Below are 19866 nucleotides of genomic sequence, written 5' to 3' on the forward strand. Positions count from 1 at the left end.
AGGGAGATAACTCTGTAAAATCAGCAGAACGTTTTAATTATGTTGTGTTGTTGAGGGAATATTAAGCATCTCAGTGATCAAAATAAGTGTTTGTCAAACTGCTATATAACCAGTGTAATTTTTCTAATTAAACGGTTGGTTCAAATTTTTTGATTTTTTTATATTTTTGTTAAAGGGTCAAAGTAAATACTGTGTCAAAATTTTATGAAAATTAAACGAGCCAAATTAATTTTAGTGAAAGTGTTGGGTACCACCTTAAGGTAAAGATTTTATTGTTATTCAATTTATATTTGATGTAAAATTTATATTTTGTAATAGTGATAGCAGTAACTCCTTGAATCCTGAACAACTGGGAATTGAGGACATAACAGTACATCACCGTTCACGTAGATCTTTTTCCTCTGAAACAACAGAATACAGGTTGAAATCTCCTACAGTAGAATGGAGGAAAATGGTAGGATCCACTTCTATTGGAGCATCGTTTGGAGTGACTATGGCCAATCTGATGGATCTTAAAATAGGTAATTTGAGAGATTGAAAGATATCAGAATTACTATTTCTTGAAGCTTTTCAAAATAAAGCTGAAATTTTTCGATTATTATTAGCAATGGTAAACTTATCAAATATTTTGCATCAGGTCACAAACTTCTATACCATATATATGCAAACCACTTAATTTTTTTAAAACACGTGCATCCATTGATTCATGATCAACAAAAGGCAAATCAATCAAAGTTCAAAATAAGAGCTAATTTCCTAATGTATGTGGAGCAAGAGTTTAGTAAGCTTGTCTGCTTTGTTTGTATATTGTACAATTGTAATGGGTATATAAACATCCATTTAAATCTAAATATAATATTTACAGGTTAAAATATGCCTATATTTATGACATATATTGTTTGAAGATGTCAATTTTAATAACAAAGATTGAGTAGTAAATATTAATACAAACGCAGCAAGCAAGCCAACCAAAGTGTTTCCATTTGTCTGCCTGTTGGTCCAACAAATATTTTTTTGACACTTTTCTCCAAAACTACTGAACAGTGATGAGAAGTAATATGTGTGCTCTTTTCTTATCAATACTTTTATACAGCAGGGTTATTATGCTTAGCCCAACAACACTTGTTATTCTTGATTAGACTCTCATTTAAAAAAAACGGTGTACACTCAAAGTCATTTATGAAATCAAGCTGACCAAAAAAGTAGCCTATTCAATTATATCAAATTATCAGTTAGTACAAAAGTTTCTTGCTTTGTTCCAATGTACTGAACTTAACTTTGACAAAAATTAATGTGAAAATGTGTATCATTAGGAATATACATGTACATGCTTAGGGCTAGGCAGCAACCATTTGATTTTCTGGGGTGGGGGAGGGCTATGGATTTTTTTGGAAAAAAAAGTTTGTTGCCAGTTTTTGGAGAAAAAATAATTTGTTTTTGACCCTGGGGAAAAAAATTGTTTGTTTCACCCTCAGCTGCCACTATATGTAATGCTAAAATTGAAAGAAAAAAAATTGTTTTTCGACTTTGTCCAGAAAAAAAATACATAGCCCCCCCCCCCCCAGAAAATCAAATGGTTGCTGCCTTAGATATCTTTGTTTGTGTAAACAATAAGTATGGACTTTTGTTTATTTGAACAGTTCCTTTGTGTGATATTGCCAAAATTAGCATGCAACAGGAAGTCTATACACGATTACATTTGGGCGTGGTCAATGAAAACATTGATTTCTTCTCTGGAAGGATTTGTTTCAAAGGACAGTCACAATACAATGTTAACTTATTCCAAGAATTTGAAATGAAAAATGTGGCGGACATGGCTGAAGAATTTGATAAAAACATTCAGGGAATAATCAGTGGACTTGTGGTTGGCGTTGATATGTTCCGTGTAATAATAGCGGGTCCTCCTACAGTGAGAGAACTTGCAGCAGAAATGTCAGCTGCACTTGAAGACTTACCGAGTAAAGTGAGTATTTGGTTACAAGTTAATATATTTATACCCATTCATACAAAGGGGAGATAATCAAATCACTTGTTTGAAAATACCAATATTTTTGTATGAGAGGGGTGGTATTTTTTGTAAAATAGTTTTTCATACTACATATGATGTTGTACTATGCATGTTTTTCAATGAAAATCCTGACCTCACAATGCATTCTTAATAGCATGAAAAACCATGAGACAAGGATATATTCATTATACAAATGTCTCTTGCCTGTCATGTATGTTGTACATGGTTGTTAAGAGTTTTATTATGATATAGAGAGTCAATTTGGCAGCAAATCAACTTTCATTCTTGAATAGCTCAGGGTCACAGGAATTTTATTTATAATCTTGTTAAACATATACAAAAGAGATGAAGTTATTTTTCTTATCTTCTACAACTGGAAACATATTTAATATAGATTGTCAATATTGAAAATAGGATTTACATCTTTTATTTAATAGAAATTATGGAACAATTTGTTTAATTTTTGTTTTTGATAAGTTTCCTTTCTCAACATAAATATGAAATAAAAGATAAATATTTTAAAATTGAGAATGAAAAGGGGGAATGTGTCAAAGCGACACCAACTCAAGCAAGGAACAAAACAGTAGAAGGCCGCTAATGGGTCTTCAACACAGCTAGAATATATCTTTATCAGATGTAGGTATCTCTTACATGAATGAAATGATTTTTTTCTAGGTGTGGGAGTTAAGATACCAGGCCAGTAACACACTCACTATTCTAGGACAGATTGATGAAGCTGAATTTACTCCAATCTTCCATCCCTTACAGAATCTGATTAAGAAAATAACATCTTTGTTGAATGATGTTAAAACAGATGTCACCAACTTCTACAACGTAAGTTTATGGATCTTTTTTTAGTGGCAATCGAAAGCTTATGTAAAAAAACAACAAAATACTGTTTATAAAAGGATACTGAACGTTCAGAAATTATTGCGAGGTTTTTATTAATTTTGCAAATGATGTGATAAAGCATCGCAATAATAAGAACTCTCATTCAGATATCAAATACATACATCTGCATACAAATTTTCCTGAAAATCTCAACAATTATTCATGCATTTTTGTCCATCATTTAAAAAATCACAAAAACAAGAAACACAATAAAGAAAATTGTATAAAACAATCAATATTGTTTTACAGAGGCTCTTGGAGCCAGTTACCGTGGTAATTCCATACAATACCAGAATGATCTACCAAGGTGTGGCTGAAGTTATTGATGGCATCAAGTTCTTTGTTACAGACCCCAAATCATCCATGGCGAAAATTAACAAAGGTGTTATGGAGTAAGTTTTTATAAATGAAGTTCTTTCAAAATATCATATTTAAAAGTTTTGATGATAGATTTTAATGAAGCTACATTGTAATTTTTGCAACTTTTAAAAATATTATTGATATGTTGAGCATTTATTTCAGGCTGCTCCATCAAACATACATGGTACCCAAGGAAGGTCCTTTAAAAATGGGGTTACCACCCATAGTGGCAAATTAAAATTTCACTGTACATTTTCACTATCCAAAAACATAGATAACACTCAGCAATACATGAGATCCTGCAGTGCAATCCCTGGTTCCATTTTTTATTATTTTTGGAACAGTCCTTTATCATTTATCCTTTATAATTGTCCAACTTTTTTTAATTATTGAAAAATATTTATATTGAATATTGCTTTTTAACCTTGATTTAAGGTCAACACTTATTTGTTTTTATATCTTTTCTTTTAGGATATCAGTTGCGGTGAAGGCTCTTACAGACTCTAGAACCAAAATACAAGAAGCAAGCCTTATTCTGAAAGGTATTATTGACCTCATTTGTCTTGAAAACCCAATGATGATTTGGGAATCTGAATTTTTTATTTTGTGAATCTTTAATGCACTCATACATATGAAAATTTCAGAACTGTTATATGAAAAGAGAAACAAGGTGACTTCTTTGAAACTAAGACGAGGATTTTTTTTATCAATTTGAATTTTTGGTATTGCTTGCAATGGTGAATCAATATATGAGCTGAGTAGAATAGAAATCGACCTTATGCACGTGCACATTTACATGTACACAATTCTAATTGGGTTAAGGAACATTCAACATGTTTAAATATGAAATAAAAGATAAATTATGAACTGTCTTATATGGTTCTTATAACAACTCAATTTTCAAACAATTTCAAAATTTTACTTTTTGTTGATTGCAATGAAATTAAAAATTTTGTTTTATCTTTTTTATTCAATATTTAGATAGTAAACCTTACTGGTGGGATTTAGACACAGAGTATGAGATATATGAAGCCTTTGCAGCCAACATAACAGCAGCAGTTACAGAAAATGGTCAGACATGGGTGGAACCAGGGTACTTAGAGAATGAAGATCCAGTAGCATTGTTTACCCAGAATGCAATTACAGAGGTACATGGGAAACTCTTTCAGAGTGGATTAGTGTGAAAAAAATCTCGTCAAACATACCAGGCTTTTACTTTTTGTACATGCATTTTGTTAACAAAAGACTCATTAGAGACACTTGAATCAAAAAAGTAAAAAGGCCAAATCACTATAGCAGTCTTGCTTATAAGATCTGATTTATTATCATAAAAATAAACACATCATTGGTTAAATACAATAGTTTACTGTACTGTATATGGTATATGTTGTCCATCCGTGGTCAAAATATGGGACAATAACTCAAAAACTATTTAACCCATTTGCATGAAACTTTGGTGTCAGAATTGTTTATATCTATTGACGTGAGCTTCCTTTCCTTTTTTATACATTTTATACATTTCATAACTTGTTTAAAAAATGTGGTTATTATCTTGAATATTATTATAGATAGAGATAAACTGTATACAGCAATAACGTTCAGCAAAATAAGATCTACAAATAAGTTTACATGACCAAAATAGTCAATTGACCCCATAAGGAGTTATTGCCCTTTATAGTTAATTTTTAACATTTTTCATAAATTTTTGTTAATTTTTAGAAAATATTTTCCACTGTAATTACTGGGCCAAGTTCATTATAGATAGAGATAATTGTAGCAACAAGAATGTTCAGTAAAGTAAGATCTACAAACACATCACTATCACCAAAACACAATTTTGTCATGAATCGATCTGCGTCCTTTGTTTAATATTCACATAGACCAAGGTGAGCGACACAGGCTCTTTAGAGCCTCTAGTTTATACATTTCATATTTAAGGTTTACACAGTTATGGTATTCTATTCATTAAAATTTCAAGAAAAATGGGAAAAGATAAGAAAAGTTTTAATGTTAAATTTTCTATTTTGTTTACAGAAAGAACTTAAACAAGAAATTTTGGATAATTTGACATCGATTGATATTCCTGGAATGTTGGAACCTCTGATCAACATGGCTGATACGTTTGTCAACAAATCATACAATATGTTTGTGTGGATAAAAAAAGTCAAAGAAGCCGAAGCTGTATTGAAAGAAAGGTAAGAGAACTGTGGATTATTCTCCTACCAACATGGTTGAAGGGGACTTTAGGTTGCACTCTGGCTGTCTGTCTGTCCACCCGTCATTCCAGCAAATCAGTTTTCAATTTTTTCTCTTCATGCTTTTTCTTGGGATATCAATTTTTGTGGATTTTATTGGTACAGATTAACCATGAATTTAAATGTTCAATGAAGAACAAATTGCTATTGTATTGTATTTTGTGCAGACTTCAACAAAACCATGAAATCAAATATCCACAATTCTCCAAAAATTGGTACCCAAGAAAAATAAATGAATCCACAGTATGTTATAGATGTGAATTAGAGATAAGAATCAATTATAGATAAAATCAAGTTCTTTTTCATGTATTATTCTTACACAATATATTTTGTGCCAGCTTTATCTGGAAAAGCGTTTTAACTCCCATTCTACCTTATTCTGGGTTATGCATTTCTTTTATTCTTATATGTCTTCCTTAATTTCTTATAATTAAGGTATGAGGCTGGTCAATCAGTGATTGATACAATATTTGGAGCCAAAGTTCATGCAGATTTTCCCAGACGTTATCGCTTAGCAGACGACACTTGTAAAGGATCAGGATTTTATCCTTCACAACTGACAGCAGATGGCAGCACTGAGTACTGGTCTCCTGGTGTAGATTTAGTTTGTCTGCCTGACAGTGTGGTAAGTTAATGTTATAGATTTTCTTCTACCCATGAGGGTCAAAATAACCTTTTTTGAGGGGGATGTCAGGATTTGGCCTTTTTTTGCAGGAATTGGATATTAGGACTTGGGGAAATTCATGATTATTTTTTTTGGAATTCGGAATGAATGCTTTATTTTTTTCAGAAATTCTGGATTCAGTGTTTTCTCTAATTCATAAAGCAATTGATTGATAAAAAGATGTGACATGGGATGACTTGAAGCACTGAATCAATAGCTTTTAAACACTTATAGCTAGCATATCACTTTATTTGGAGAGAAATATTCACATTAGGCATGTAGTGATATTGAATTAACTAAATCTGAAAAAAGTTTAATTATTTCTCATATCAGGATAGAGGAAACAGCAATTCAAGTCTTGGAAACATATGTGTTTTTTAAAAAAATGATTCAGTCAGTTTCTTTTTCTCTGATAGGTTGTAGCTCCATTTGCTGGTTTACTAATGTTAGGGAACAGTAGCAATGAGATTGTGATTCAGACAGATGAAGGCTCCATTAGGGATACAACCATCATCATAACTAACGTAAAACCTAATGGTACCATCCTGCATCCCTCAGACAGCCTCTACATAGAAAAGAGGGTAAGTTATAAATAGAGATTCCATAAGGGATATCACCATCATCATCATTAATGTAAAACCTAATGGTACCATCCTGCATCCCTCAGACAGCCTCTACATAGAAAAGAGGGTAAGTTATAAATAGAGGTTCCATTAGGGATACCACCATCATCATAACTAATGTAAAACCTAATGGTACCATCCTGCATCCCTCAGACAACCTCTACATAGAAAAGAGTGTAAGTTATACATAGAGGATCCATAAGGGATACAACCATCATCATAACTAATGTAAAACCTAATGGTACCTACAAAATACCTATGATCTGTGAGTTCCTCCTATTTTTTGGTCCTATGTCAACTTGAAACATATGTTCATTATGCTGAAAAAATTGTACAATATGTCAAATAAGGCTATTGATTTAAACTTTCCAGTTCATTTTACATGGAAATATGATAAATTGAGGGATCAGGGTTTCAATAAATATCACAGATAAAGGAAGACGGGGTATGAGTGCCAGTGAGTTAACTCTTCACCCAAGTTACAATTTGTAAAGGTAAACAATTATAAGTCTTCAACACAGAGCCTTGGCTCACACCAAAATGTTTAAACAGCAAGCTATAAAGGGCCCCAAAAATGTCTTGTAACCTCAATCCTTGTTTTGCATATTTCCTTAAACTAGATAACAAAAATAATAATTAAATAAATATCTCAATTATGGCTGCTTATGATATTGTCTATATAAAAATTTGATTGGTCAATACAGGTAGCAGCAGGCGTTCCTATTGGATTAGCTGTAGCCTCACCATGTAATTCCTCCAATCATATCCATGTTGCCATGAAGAGGGAAGGAGGTTTTATAGATCCAACAAGGTTTCTACAAACCAGAATGTTTGAGATGCCACAATGGGTTCAGATCTGTGATGACTTCAAACTGGAATATAAGGTACTACTAAAATTGAGAATGTGTCAAATAGCAACAACTTGACCAAAAAGCAGATAACAGCCCCGAAGGCCACCAATGTATCTTCAACACAGCAAAAAAATCCTGCACCTGGAGTTGTGTTTCAGCTGGTCTCTTAACAAAATTATTCTTTTTAGTAGATTTTTTACAGTAACTTTAAAATGCACTGTTGAAGTCTGATAATTAAGTATTATAAAATCAGTGAAAATTGTCAGAACTATGTTATCAGTTATTAGAAAGATAGATTTTTTCCTTTTATTTATGGAAATTGTTATCCAAAAAAATTAAATTCACAGTACGGTATACATCTTGATATGGCATATTGATATTTTTATAGGCCAATGCCACCCTTATGTAATATGTCACTATTAACTTCCATCACTTAGTGTTTCTCTTTGCAATAACCTTTGAATGGAATACATTAGCATACTTATGAAAAAATCCTATACTTTTGTTTATACGTCCATCCTTATTGGGTCACCATTGTCTTTTATCTGTTCTAGGGAGAAACCATTGCAGCTGGTACCATTGTGGGTGTAGCAGGACAGAAACAGTTGGATACCAGTCCTACTCTGACCAATGGGATCATCAGTCAACCAGACGACCTTGATATAGCAGACGACCCAATGCTTGATATACAGGAATACAAGAGTAAGTTTAATAGAAAGGAGTAATAGAAATTGTATCAAATAACTTAGGCTCTTATGGTAATGAAGATTGGCCAATCAACTGGAAAAGTTTGATTCTTAAAACATTCTGTTGATCTGCCATCCATTTAGAAGAAAGAGACCTATTTCATTGAGCTGCTACTCCTCTGAAACGAAATAAGTCAGAAACATTTGTGATACGACGTAAATAAACTCATCATAGATACCAGATACGTAATGTAGTGTTTTGTACTTCCTAAATTTGTTTTTTGAAACAATCTTTTTTCCACAGAAAACACCCAATTTTTGAGAAATTATCCCAATTCCAAGATTGTGACGATCCTTGTCTTATATGCTTTTGCACATACTCAGTCTATGTACTGCCTGTGAAATTTAAAAACTCTTTGTTTCAACACTTGCCCAATTGTACTGTGATGTCGCCAGCATGATCTAATAACAACTAATAACATTAACGGTACCAATTTTCCTGCACCAAATGCGCATTTCGACAATACATGTTTCTTCAGTGATGCTCATGGCCAAAATATTTGAAATCCAAAGCTTATATAAAAGATGAAGAGCTATAATCCAAAAGGTCCAAAAAGTATAGCCAAATCCGTGAAAGGAATCAGAGCTTTGCATGAGGGAGATACATTCCTTAATTTATAATAATTTCTAACATTTTGTAACAGCAAATTTTAATAACACTAGAAATCCGTATTTTCATGCCAGTACTGAAGTTCTGGCTACTGGGCTGGTGATACCCTAGGGGACTAACAGTCCACCAGCAGAGGCATCGACCCAGTGGTAGTAATAACATTAACGGTACCAGATGTAATATTTGTACACTACTGTGGAATTATTATTATTTGTTGGTATTTTTGTGGATTCTGTGAGTATAGAAAGTTTTACACTAAACCATTAAAGTACTTTTTTACTCAAGTATTTTCTTGGCCCCGCGAGCCAGGTGAGCTTTTTTCATCACTTGGCGTCTCGTTCATTGTCGTCGTCAGTTAACCTTTACAAAAATCTGCTCCTCTGAAACTACTGGGCCAAATTTAACCAAACTTGGCCACAATCATCCTTGGGGTATCTAGTTTAAAAAATGTGTGGTGATGACCTGGCCATCAAACCAAGATGGCCGCCATGGCTAAAAATAGAACACAGGGGTAAAATGTATATTTTGGCTTATATCTTTAAAACCAAATCTGACATGGGGTAAAATTGTTGATCAGGTCAAAATCTATCTGCCCTGAAATTTTCAGACGAATCGCACAACCTGTTGTTGGGTTGCTGCCCCTGAATTGGTAATTTTAAGGAAATTTTTCAGTTTTTGGTTATTATCTTGAATACTATTATAGATAGAGATAAACTGTAAACAGCAATAATCTTCAGCAAAATAAGACCTACAAATAAGTCAACATGACCAAAATTGTCAGTCAACCCCTTAAGGAGTTATTGCCCTTTATAGTCAATTTTAACAACTTTTTCTTCATTTTTTAAAATTGAACAAAAATATTCTTCTCTGAAACTACTGGGCCAAATTTAAACTTACTTGGCCACAATCATAATTGTGGTATATAGTTTTAAAAATGTGTCAGATGACCCCCACCTACCAACCAAAATGGCCGACATGGCTAAAATTAGAACATAGTGGTAAAATGCAGTTTTTGCTTTATATCTTTGAAACTAAGACATTTAGGGCAAATCTTTCAAGTTTTAAATGTCCATCAGAATAAGATCTATCCCCTCACAAATTTTCAGATGAATCCTACAATCCGTTGTTGGGTTGCTGCTCTAAAATTGGTAATTTTAAGGAAATTTTGCAGGTTTTGGTTATTATCTTGAATACTATTATAGATAGAGATAAACTGTAAGGTTACAAGAGCGCAATTATTCGTAATGCATTTTCCATAGGGTACCACTAGTGTTCCGTATTTTTTTTCTCGAAGACTACACAAACTAGGGAAAATCGGATGGCAGTTCCTGTTAGTACAAATGCCGGTGTTGCATTACAACTAAAAAAAAATATAGGGTCATGCGGCTCAAATTGACTTAAAATGCAGTTGAAAAAAATCGTCTACTTTTTTCGCTTAATGAAAAAGGCATATTTTTAATGGCTCCGACGTGCAGAAATTGAAGATATTTTCTATACTTCGTAAAATGTGAATATGATTTTCGGCAATTTTTAAACCTAATTGGATAAGCTTTCGATTAAATGTAATTCCAATCCTGTATCAACCAATCAGAAGCCGTATAGGATTCTATTCTGAGTACCATCTTGGGGTAAAAAACTTGCCGGTAAAATGTAAACAAATAATTGCGCTCTTGTAACCTATACGGTAGGGAAAAAAATTTCCGAAAATAAAGCGCCCGCGCCAAAAGTCGCGCTGGCGTCTATCTAGATGATATCACATCTTGAAAACATTATCTGATCACTCTCTGAATTTGGAGAATTAGTTTTTGCCCGCCGATCAGGCCTAAAATTGGAACTGATTTTTTCACCAAATACGGTACTGGTCAAAGAGACATGAAGATAATGTTAATTTATTGGCCTAATTTTTCGAAGGTCATCCAGCACTGATCATATTGTCGACAAAACCGTTTTGATATGGAAAAGCTACATCGAATTTTGAAGAATGGCTATATATGAAACCATTTCTTAAAAAAAACACGTTTTTGAAACAGACTATAGTTTTTCCAAATGTTGCAAATATGATACTATTTCTACTTTGGCAAGAGAAACTATTCTTGGACTACGATATTCAATGCCAAGATCAATTTTTAGCTCACCTGGCCCGAAGGGCCAAGTGAGCTTTTCTCATCACTTGGCGTCCATCGTCCGTCGTCGTCCGTCGTCGTCCGTCGTCGTCCGTCGTCGTCCGTCGTCGTCCGTCGTCGTCGTCCGTCGTCGTTAACTTTTACAAAAATCTTCTCCTCTGAAACTACTGGGCCAAATCAAACCAAACTTGGCCACAATCATCATTGGGGTATCTAGTTTAAAAAATGTGTGGCGTGACCCGGTCAACCAACCAAGATGGCCGCCACGGCTAAAAATAGAACATAGGGGTAAAATGCAGTTTTTGGCTTATAACTCAAAAACCAAAGCATTTAGAGCAAATCTGACATGGGGTAAAAATGTTTATCAGGTCAAGATCTATCTGCCCTGAAATTTTCAGATGAATCGGTCAATCGGTTGTTGGGTTGCTGCCCCTGAATTGGTAATTTTGAAGAAATTTTGCTGTTTTTGGTTATTATCTTGAATATTATTATAGTTAGAGATAAACTGTAAACAGCAATAATGTTCAGCAAAGTAAGATCTACAAATAAGTCAACATGACCAAAATGGTCAGTTGACCCGTTTAGGAGTTATTGCCCTTTATAGTCAATTTTTAACCATTTTTCGTTAATTAAAGTAATCTTTTACAAAAATCTTCTCCTCTGAAACTACTTGGCCAAATTAATCCAAACTTGGCCACAATCATCTTTGGGGTATCTAGTTTAAAAAATGTGTGGCGTGACCTGGTCAACCAACCAAGATGGCCGCCACGGCTAAAAATAGAACAAAGGGGTAAAATGCAGTTTTTGGCTTATAACTCAAAAACCAAAGCATTTTGAGGAAATCTGACATGGGATAAAAATGTTTATCAGGTCAAGATCTATCTGCCCTAAAATTTTCAGATGAATCGGTCAATCGGTTGTTGGGTTGCTGCCCCTGAATTGGTAATTTTGAGGAAATTTTGCTGTTTTTGGTTATTATCTTGAATATTATTATAGATAGAGATAAACTGTAAACAGCAATAATGTTCAGCAAAGTAAGATCTACAAATAAGTCTACATGACCAAAATGGTCAGTTGACCCGTTTAGGAGTTATTGCCCTTTATAGTCAATTTTTAACCATTTTTCGTAAATTAAAGTAATCTTTTACAAAAATCTTCTCCTCTGAAACTACTTGGCCAAATTAATCCAAACTTGGCCACAATCATCTTTGGGGTATCTAGTTTAAAAAATGTGTGGCGTGACCTGGTCAACCAACCAAGATGGCCGCCACCGCTAAAAATAGAACATAGGGGTAAAATGCAGTTTTTGGCTTATAACTCAAAAACCAAAGCATTTTGAGGAAATCTGACATGGGATAAAAATGTTTATCAGGTCAAGAACTATCTGCCCTTAAATTTTCAGATGAATCGGTCAATCGGTTGTTGGGTTGCTGCCCCTGAATTGGTAATTTTGAGGAAATTTTGCTGTTTTTGGTTATTATCTTGAATATTATTATAGATAGAGATAAATTGTAAACAGCAATAATGTTCAGCAAAGTAAGATCTACAAATAAGTCAACATGACCAAAATGGTCAGTTGACCCCTTTAGGAGTTATTGCCCTTTATAGTCAATCTTTAACCATTTTTAGCTCACCTGGCCCGAAGGGCCAAGTGAGCTTTTCCCATCACTTGGCGTCCGGCGTCCGTCGTCCGTCGTCCGTCGTCCGTCGTCCGTCGTCCGTCGTCCGTCGTCGTCGTCGTCCGTCATTAACTTTTACAAAAATCTTCTCCTCTGAAACTACTGGGCTAATTTCAACCAAACTTGGTTACAATCATCATTGGGGTATCTTGTTTAAAAATTGTGTTCGGTGACCCCGCCAACCAACCAAGATGGCCGCCATGGCTAAAAATAGAACATGGGGGTAAAATGCAGTTTTTGGCTTATAACTCAAAAACCAAAGCATTTAGAGCAAATCTGACATTGGGTAAAATTGTTTATCAGGTCAAGATCTAACTGCCCTGAAATTTTCAGATGAATCGGACAACCCGTTGTTAGGTTGCTGCCCCTGAATTGGTAATTTTAAGAAAATTTTTGCTGTTTTTGGTTATTATCTTGAATATTATTATAGATAGAGATAAACTGTAAATAAAAAAAATGTTAAACAAAGTAAGAATTACAAATAAGTCAACAGGTCCAAAATGGTCAGTTGACCCCTTTAGGAGTTATTGCCCTTTATAGTCAATTTTTAACCATTTTTCGTAAATCTTAGTTATCTTTTACAAAAATCTTCTCCTCTGAAACTACTGGGCCAAATTTAACCAAATATGGCCAAAATCATAATTAGGGTATTTAGTTTAAAAATTGTGTCCGGTGACCCGCACAACAAACCAAGATGGCCGCCATGGCTAAAAATAGAACATAGGGGTAAAATGCAGTTTTTGGCTTATAACTCAAAAACCAAAGCAATTAGAGCAAATCTGACAGGATGGTAGTTGTTTATTAGGTCAAGATCTAACTGTCCTGAAATTTTCAGATGAATCGGACAACCCTTTGTTAGGTTGCTGCCCCTGAATTGGTAATTTTAAGGAAATTTTTGCTATTTTTGGTTATTTTCTTGAATATTATTATAGATAGAGATAAACTGTAAATAGAAAAAATGTTTAGCAAAGTAAGATTTACAAATAAGTCAACAGGTCCAAAATGGTCAGTTGACCCCTTTAGGAGTTATTGTCCTTTATAGTCAATTTTTAACCATTTTTTTCGTAAATCTTAGTTATATTTTACAAAAATCTTCTCCTCTGAAACTACTGGGCCAAATAAAAGCAAACTTGGCCACAATCATCATTGGGGTATCTAGTTTAAAAAAATGTGTCCAGTGACCCAGCCAACCAACCAAGATGGCCGCCATGGCTAAAAATAGAACATAGGGGTAAAATGCAGTTTTGGGCTTATAACTTAAAAACCAAAGCATTTAGAGCAAATCTGACAGTGGAAAAAATTGTTTATCAAGTCCAGATCTATCTGCTCTAAAATTTTCAGATGAATTGGACAACTGGTTGTTAGGTTGCTGCCCCTGAATTGGTAATTTTAAGGAAATTTTGCTGTTTTTTGTTATTATCTTGAATACTATTATAGATAGAGATAATCTGTAAACAGCAATAATGTTCAGAAAAGTAAGATTTACAAATAAGTCAACGTGACTGAAATGGTCAATTGACCCCCTAAGGAGTTATTGTCCTTTATAGTCAATTTTTTAAAATTTTCATAAAATTTGTAAATTTTTACTAATATTTTCCACTGAAACTACTTGGCCAAGTTCATTATAGATAAAGATAATTGTAAGCAGCAAGAATGTTCAGTAAAGTAAGATGTACAAACACTTCACCATCACTAAAACACAATTTTTCATGAATCTATCTGCGTCCTTTGTTTAATATTCACATATACCAAGGTGAGCGACACAGGCTCTTTAGAGCCTCTAGTTCATAAATCTAAGTAATCTTTTACAAAATCTCCACTGAAACTACTAGGCCACAATCATCTTTGAGGTATCTAGTTTAAAAAATGTGTCCGATGACCTGGCCATTCAACCAAGATGGCCGCCACGGCTAAAAATAGAACATAGGGGTAAAATGCAGTTTTTTGCTTATAACTATGAAACCAAAGCATCTAGAGCAAATCTGACAAGAAGTTAAATTGTTAATCAAGTCAATATCTATCTGCCCTGAATTTTTCAGATGAATTGGACAACTGGTTGTTGGGTTGCTGCCCTCCAATTGGTAATTTTTAAAGAAATTTTGCCGTTTTTGGTTATCTTGAATACTATTATAGATAGCGATAAACTGTAAACAGCAATAATGTTCAGCAAAGTAAGATCTACAAATAAGTCAACATGACCTAAATGGTCAATTGACCCCTTAAGGAGTTATTGCCCTTTATAGTCAATTTTTAACAATTTTCATTAATTTGGTAAATTTATGTAAATTTTTACCAAATATAGTTCTCTGTTACTAATGGGCAAAGTTCATGATAGATATAATTGTAAGAAGCAAAATCGTTCAGTAAAGTAAGAACTTCAAACACATCACCATCACCAAAATACAATTTTGTCATGAATCCATTTGTGTCCTTTGTTTAATATGCACATAGACCAAGGTGAGCGACACAGGCTCTTTAGAGCCTCTAGTTCTACTTTGCAATTTAACTAAATCGTTGGTATTTGCTTAGGGACCCTTTTGGCCAATTTTCACGAAATTAGCTTTTTGCTAGAATAGCAACTGAGACACGGTCGTTAAGGTTAAAAACCAAAATTTACCTTCAAATTCAAGATAAATACATGCTTTTTCCGATAGAAACAGTAGATATCACAAAAACGTTGCATTCTCTTCATACTTTGTCGACATTCGAGCCCACCCTAGATTCAGATATAGAAATAAATACAAATAGGAAACAGACTATAGCATGAATTCACGTTGATGAAAAGTCCATTTGATCCCGTTTCTCACAATTTCACATTTTTTCCGAGCTAAATGACAATTTTTGATATTTTTCAAAGCCTTGTTAAAAAAAAGTGTCATTTCTCTATAGGTTACAAGAGCGCAATTATTCGTAATGCATTTTCCATAGGGTACCACTAGTGTTCCGTATTTTTTTTCTCGAAGACTACACAAACTAGGGAAAATCGGATGGCAGTTCCTGTTAGTACAAATGCCGGTGTTGCATTACAACTAAAAAAAAATATAGGGTCATGCGGCTCAAATTGACTTAAAATGCAGTTGAAAAAAATCGTCTACTTTTTTCGCTTAATGAAAAAGGCATATTTTTAATGGCTCCGACGTGCAGAAATTGAAGATATTTTCTATACTTCGTAAAATGTGAATATGATTTTCGGCAATTTTTAAACCTAATTGGATAAGCTTTCGATTAAATGTAATTCCAATCCTGTATCAACCAATCAGAAGCCGTATAGGATTCTATTCTGAGTACCATCTTGGGGTAAAAAACTTGCCGGTAAAATGTAAACAAATAATTGCGCTCTTGTAACCGTAAACAGCAATAATGTTCAGCAAAGTAAGATCTACAAATAAGTCATCATGACCAAAATTGTCAGAGAACCCCTTAAGGAGTTATTGTCCTTTATAGTCAATATTGAACAACTTTTTGTCATTTTTGTAACTTGTACAAAAATCTTCTTTTCTAAAACTATAGGCAAAATTTAACCAAACTTGGCCACAATCATTACTAGGGTATCTATTTAAAAAAAAATGTCTATTGACCCTGCCTACCAACCAAGATGGCCGACATCAGTAAATACAGTAACAGGTGAGCGACACAGGCTCTTGAGAGCCTCTAGTTTTACTCAAGTATTTTCTTGACCCCGCGAGCCAGGTGAGCTGTTCTCATGCGTCTCGTTCGTTGTCGTCGTCAGTTAACTTTTACAAAAATCTGCTCCTCTGAAACTACTAGGCCAAATTTAACCATACGTGGCATCAATCATCACTAAAGTATCTAGTGTAAAAAATGTGTCTGATGACCCTGCATGCCTACCAAGATGGCTGACATTGCTTTTAAAATATATAACATAGTGGTAAATGCAGTTTTTAGCTCACCTGGCCCAAAGGGCCAAGTAAGCTTTTCCCATCACTTGGCGTCCGGCGTCGTCCGTTGTCGTCGTCTATTGTCGTCGTCCTTCGTTGTTAACTTTTACAAAAATCTTCTCCTGTGAAACTACTGAGTCAAATTTAACCAAACTTGGCCACAATCATCATTGGGATATCTAGTTTAAAAAATGTGTGGCGTGACCTGGCCAACCAACCAAGATGGACGGTAGGGCTAAAAATAGTACATAGGGGTGACATGTAGATTTTGGCTAATATCTCAAAAACCAAAGCATTTAGAGCAAATCTGACAAGGAATTAAATTGTTTATTAGATAAAGATCTATCTGCCCTGAAATTTTCAGACAAATCAGACAACCCCTTTTTGGGTTTCTGCCCCCAAATTAGTAATTTTAAATAAAATTTTGAAGTTTTTGGTTATTATCTTGAATATTATTATAGATAAAGATAAACTGTAAACAGCAATAATGTTCAGCAAAGAAAGATCTACAATTAAGTCAAATTTGACCAAAATTTTCAAATGACCCTTTATAAACTCATCATAGATACCAGGACTAAATTTAGTATATACGCCAGACGCACATTTGTCTACAAAAGACTCATCAGTGACGTTCGAATCCAAAAAAGTTAAAAAGGCCAAATAAAGTACAAAGTTGAAGAGCATTGAGGACCAAAATTCCTAAAAGTTTTGCCAAATACAGCTAAGGTTATCTATGCCTGAGGTAGAAAAGCCTTAGTATTTCAAAAAATAAAAAAATTGTAAACAGTAAATTTATAAATTAAGGAATTATTGCCCTTTATAGTCAATTTTTGTCGAGCCTGAAACTTTTGTTGCAGAAAGCTAGACATAGGGATAGTGATCCGGCGGCGGCTACAGCGGCGGCAGCGGTGTTAGCTAACTTCTTAAAAGCTTTATATTTTAGAAGGTGGAAGACCTGGATGCTTCATACTTTGTATATAGATGCCTCGTGTTACGAAGTTTCCGTCAGTCACATGTCCAATGTCCTTGACCTCATTTTCATGGTTCAGTGACCACTTGAAAAAAAGGTTCAATTTTTTTGTAATGTTGAATTCTCTCTTATTATAAGTCTAAAGGATAACTATATTTGATATGTGCGTACCTTGCAAGGTCCTCATGTCTGTCAGATAGTTTTCACTTGACCTCAGATGTCATATGACCTTGACCTCATTTTCATGGTTCAGTGGTCAAAGTTAAGTTTTTGAGTTTTGGTCTTTTTATCTAATACTATATGCCATAGGTCAACTATATTTGGTGTATGGAAATATTTTATGATCTTTATGTCAGTCGCACAGGTTTTATTTGACCGTGACCTCATTTTCATGGTTCATTGCACAGTGTTAAGTTTTTGTGTTTTGGTCTCTTTATCTTAAACTATAAGTAATAGGTCAACCATATATGTTGTATAGAAGCATTGTTAGCTGTACATGTCTGCCTGGCATGGTTTATCTGACTTTGACCTCATTTTCAAGGTTCATTGGTCTATGTTTAGTTATCTTGGTTAATGTTAAGTTTATGTGACAGTTGTATTAAAGCTTAGCTTTATACTTAGGACTATCAACATAATATCAATGATTAGTATAGAAGGCGAGACATTTCAGCGTGTGCACTCTTGTTTTACTTGTATCTCTGTTTCTAAAGCAAAAGTATAACAGTTGCATTATTTCATGCATCAATTGTTAATAAAAATATCAGTTGAACGACACAGGCTATTTGAAGCCTCTAGTTTAGTAACAACAAACAAAAGATTTATTGAAGGCCGTACGGTTACCTATAATTGTTAATTTCTGTGTCATTTTAGTCTCTTATGGAGAGTTTTCTCATTGCCAATCATACCACATCTTCTTTTTATGCCCCACCTACGATAGTAGAGGGGCATTATGTTTTCTGGTCTGTGCGTCCGTCCGTCCGTTCGTTCGTTCGTCCGTCCGTCTGTCCGTTCGTTCGTCCGTCCGTCTGTCCCGCTTCAGGTTAAAGTTTTTGGTCAAGGTAGTTTTTGATGAAGTTTAAGTCCAATCGACTTCAAACTTAGTACACATGTCCCCTATGATATGATCTTTCTAATTTTAATGCCAAATTAGAGTTTTTACCCCAATTTCACGGTCCACTGAACATTGAAAATGATAGTGCGAGTGGGGCATTCGTGTACTGAGGACACATTCTTGTTATATGTCAATTAGACATGCTTTGATACTATAACTGCCCTTGAATTTTTACTAGATAACAGTTTTGTTTGCTTTGGAGATTTAGTATATCGTCAAGTTATTGGAATTCCAATGGGGACTAACTGTGCACCACTTATTGTAGACCTATTTCTGTATTGTTATGAGTTACAATTTCTGACTAAAATCAGCAAAGACCCATTGAAACAACATCTGGTACAAAAATTAAACAATACTTTTAGATTTTTGGATAATATATTGGCTCTCAATAATGACAACTTCAGTATGTATACTAAAGAAATTTATCCTTCACAACACAGAAAACCTTGTCAATTGACAGCTCAGTTCTTACATGTAAATGAAACAAAACTCTAATTAACAAACAGTATTTAATTGTTTTATATATAAATGTAAATGTCATATGGAATGATTTAACAGCCAGAATAGGTCACAGAATATATATTCTGGTGTCCCTGGCGTTGCTCCGTGTTTGTCTCCTACATCGTATGTAGAGTTAGGTGTTGGAGTAGATTCTCAAGAATATGGAAATATCCAAGTAATGTCCTTTGTGTCAAATGTGTGTGGTAATGTGTTATCAGCACATCTTATTATATGGAAAATCTGAGTGTTTATATCAGTTATAATAATATTGTCTATAGGTGTTGTCACTATGCCTGTTGATTAGATTTGTATGTCTTTGTTCATCTTAGTATCTCCTATATAGATTTTAAATATATATAACCACCTTGTCCTAACACTACTACTTTATGTCTGTCCTTAATTACTTTATGTAGCACATGAATATTGCCTTTATGTTACGCATACTGGTACAGAAAGTTTAAATTGATGAAAGATAACATTATGGGACAATTAAAAAAATGTTTCTTTATTAAATTAACATCCTGATATGGTCACTTCATTAAGTTCATATATCTTGGCATCCTTGATTGTACTGA

At 34.0% G+C, this 19866-nt stretch overlaps 1 protein-coding gene across 1 annotated transcript in view; it reads left to right on the plus strand.

Annotated features, from left to right (window-relative positions):
* LOC143057370 (uncharacterized) overlaps positions 1–19866 on the plus strand; it is a 99152-nt gene that overhangs the window by 14966 nt on the left and 64320 nt on the right. The window contains exons 16-26 of the mRNA XM_076230675.1: positions 319–521; positions 1641–1963; positions 2684–2842; positions 3149–3291; positions 3731–3801; positions 4241–4407; positions 5294–5454; positions 5950–6139; positions 6595–6759; positions 7506–7685; positions 8207–8354. Coding sequence (XP_076086790.1) covers positions 319–521; positions 1641–1963; positions 2684–2842; positions 3149–3291; positions 3731–3801; positions 4241–4407; positions 5294–5454; positions 5950–6139; positions 6595–6759; positions 7506–7685; positions 8207–8354 — 1910 coding nt within the window. The remainder of the gene's footprint in view (positions 1–318; positions 522–1640; positions 1964–2683; positions 2843–3148; positions 3292–3730; positions 3802–4240; positions 4408–5293; positions 5455–5949; positions 6140–6594; positions 6760–7505; positions 7686–8206; positions 8355–19866) is intronic.

Source organism: Mytilus galloprovincialis, chromosome 13, assembly GCF_965363235.1.
Source record: "Mytilus galloprovincialis chromosome 13, xbMytGall1.hap1.1, whole genome shotgun sequence".
NCBI classification, from domain to species: Eukaryota; Metazoa; Mollusca; class Bivalvia; order Mytilida; family Mytilidae; genus Mytilus; species Mytilus galloprovincialis.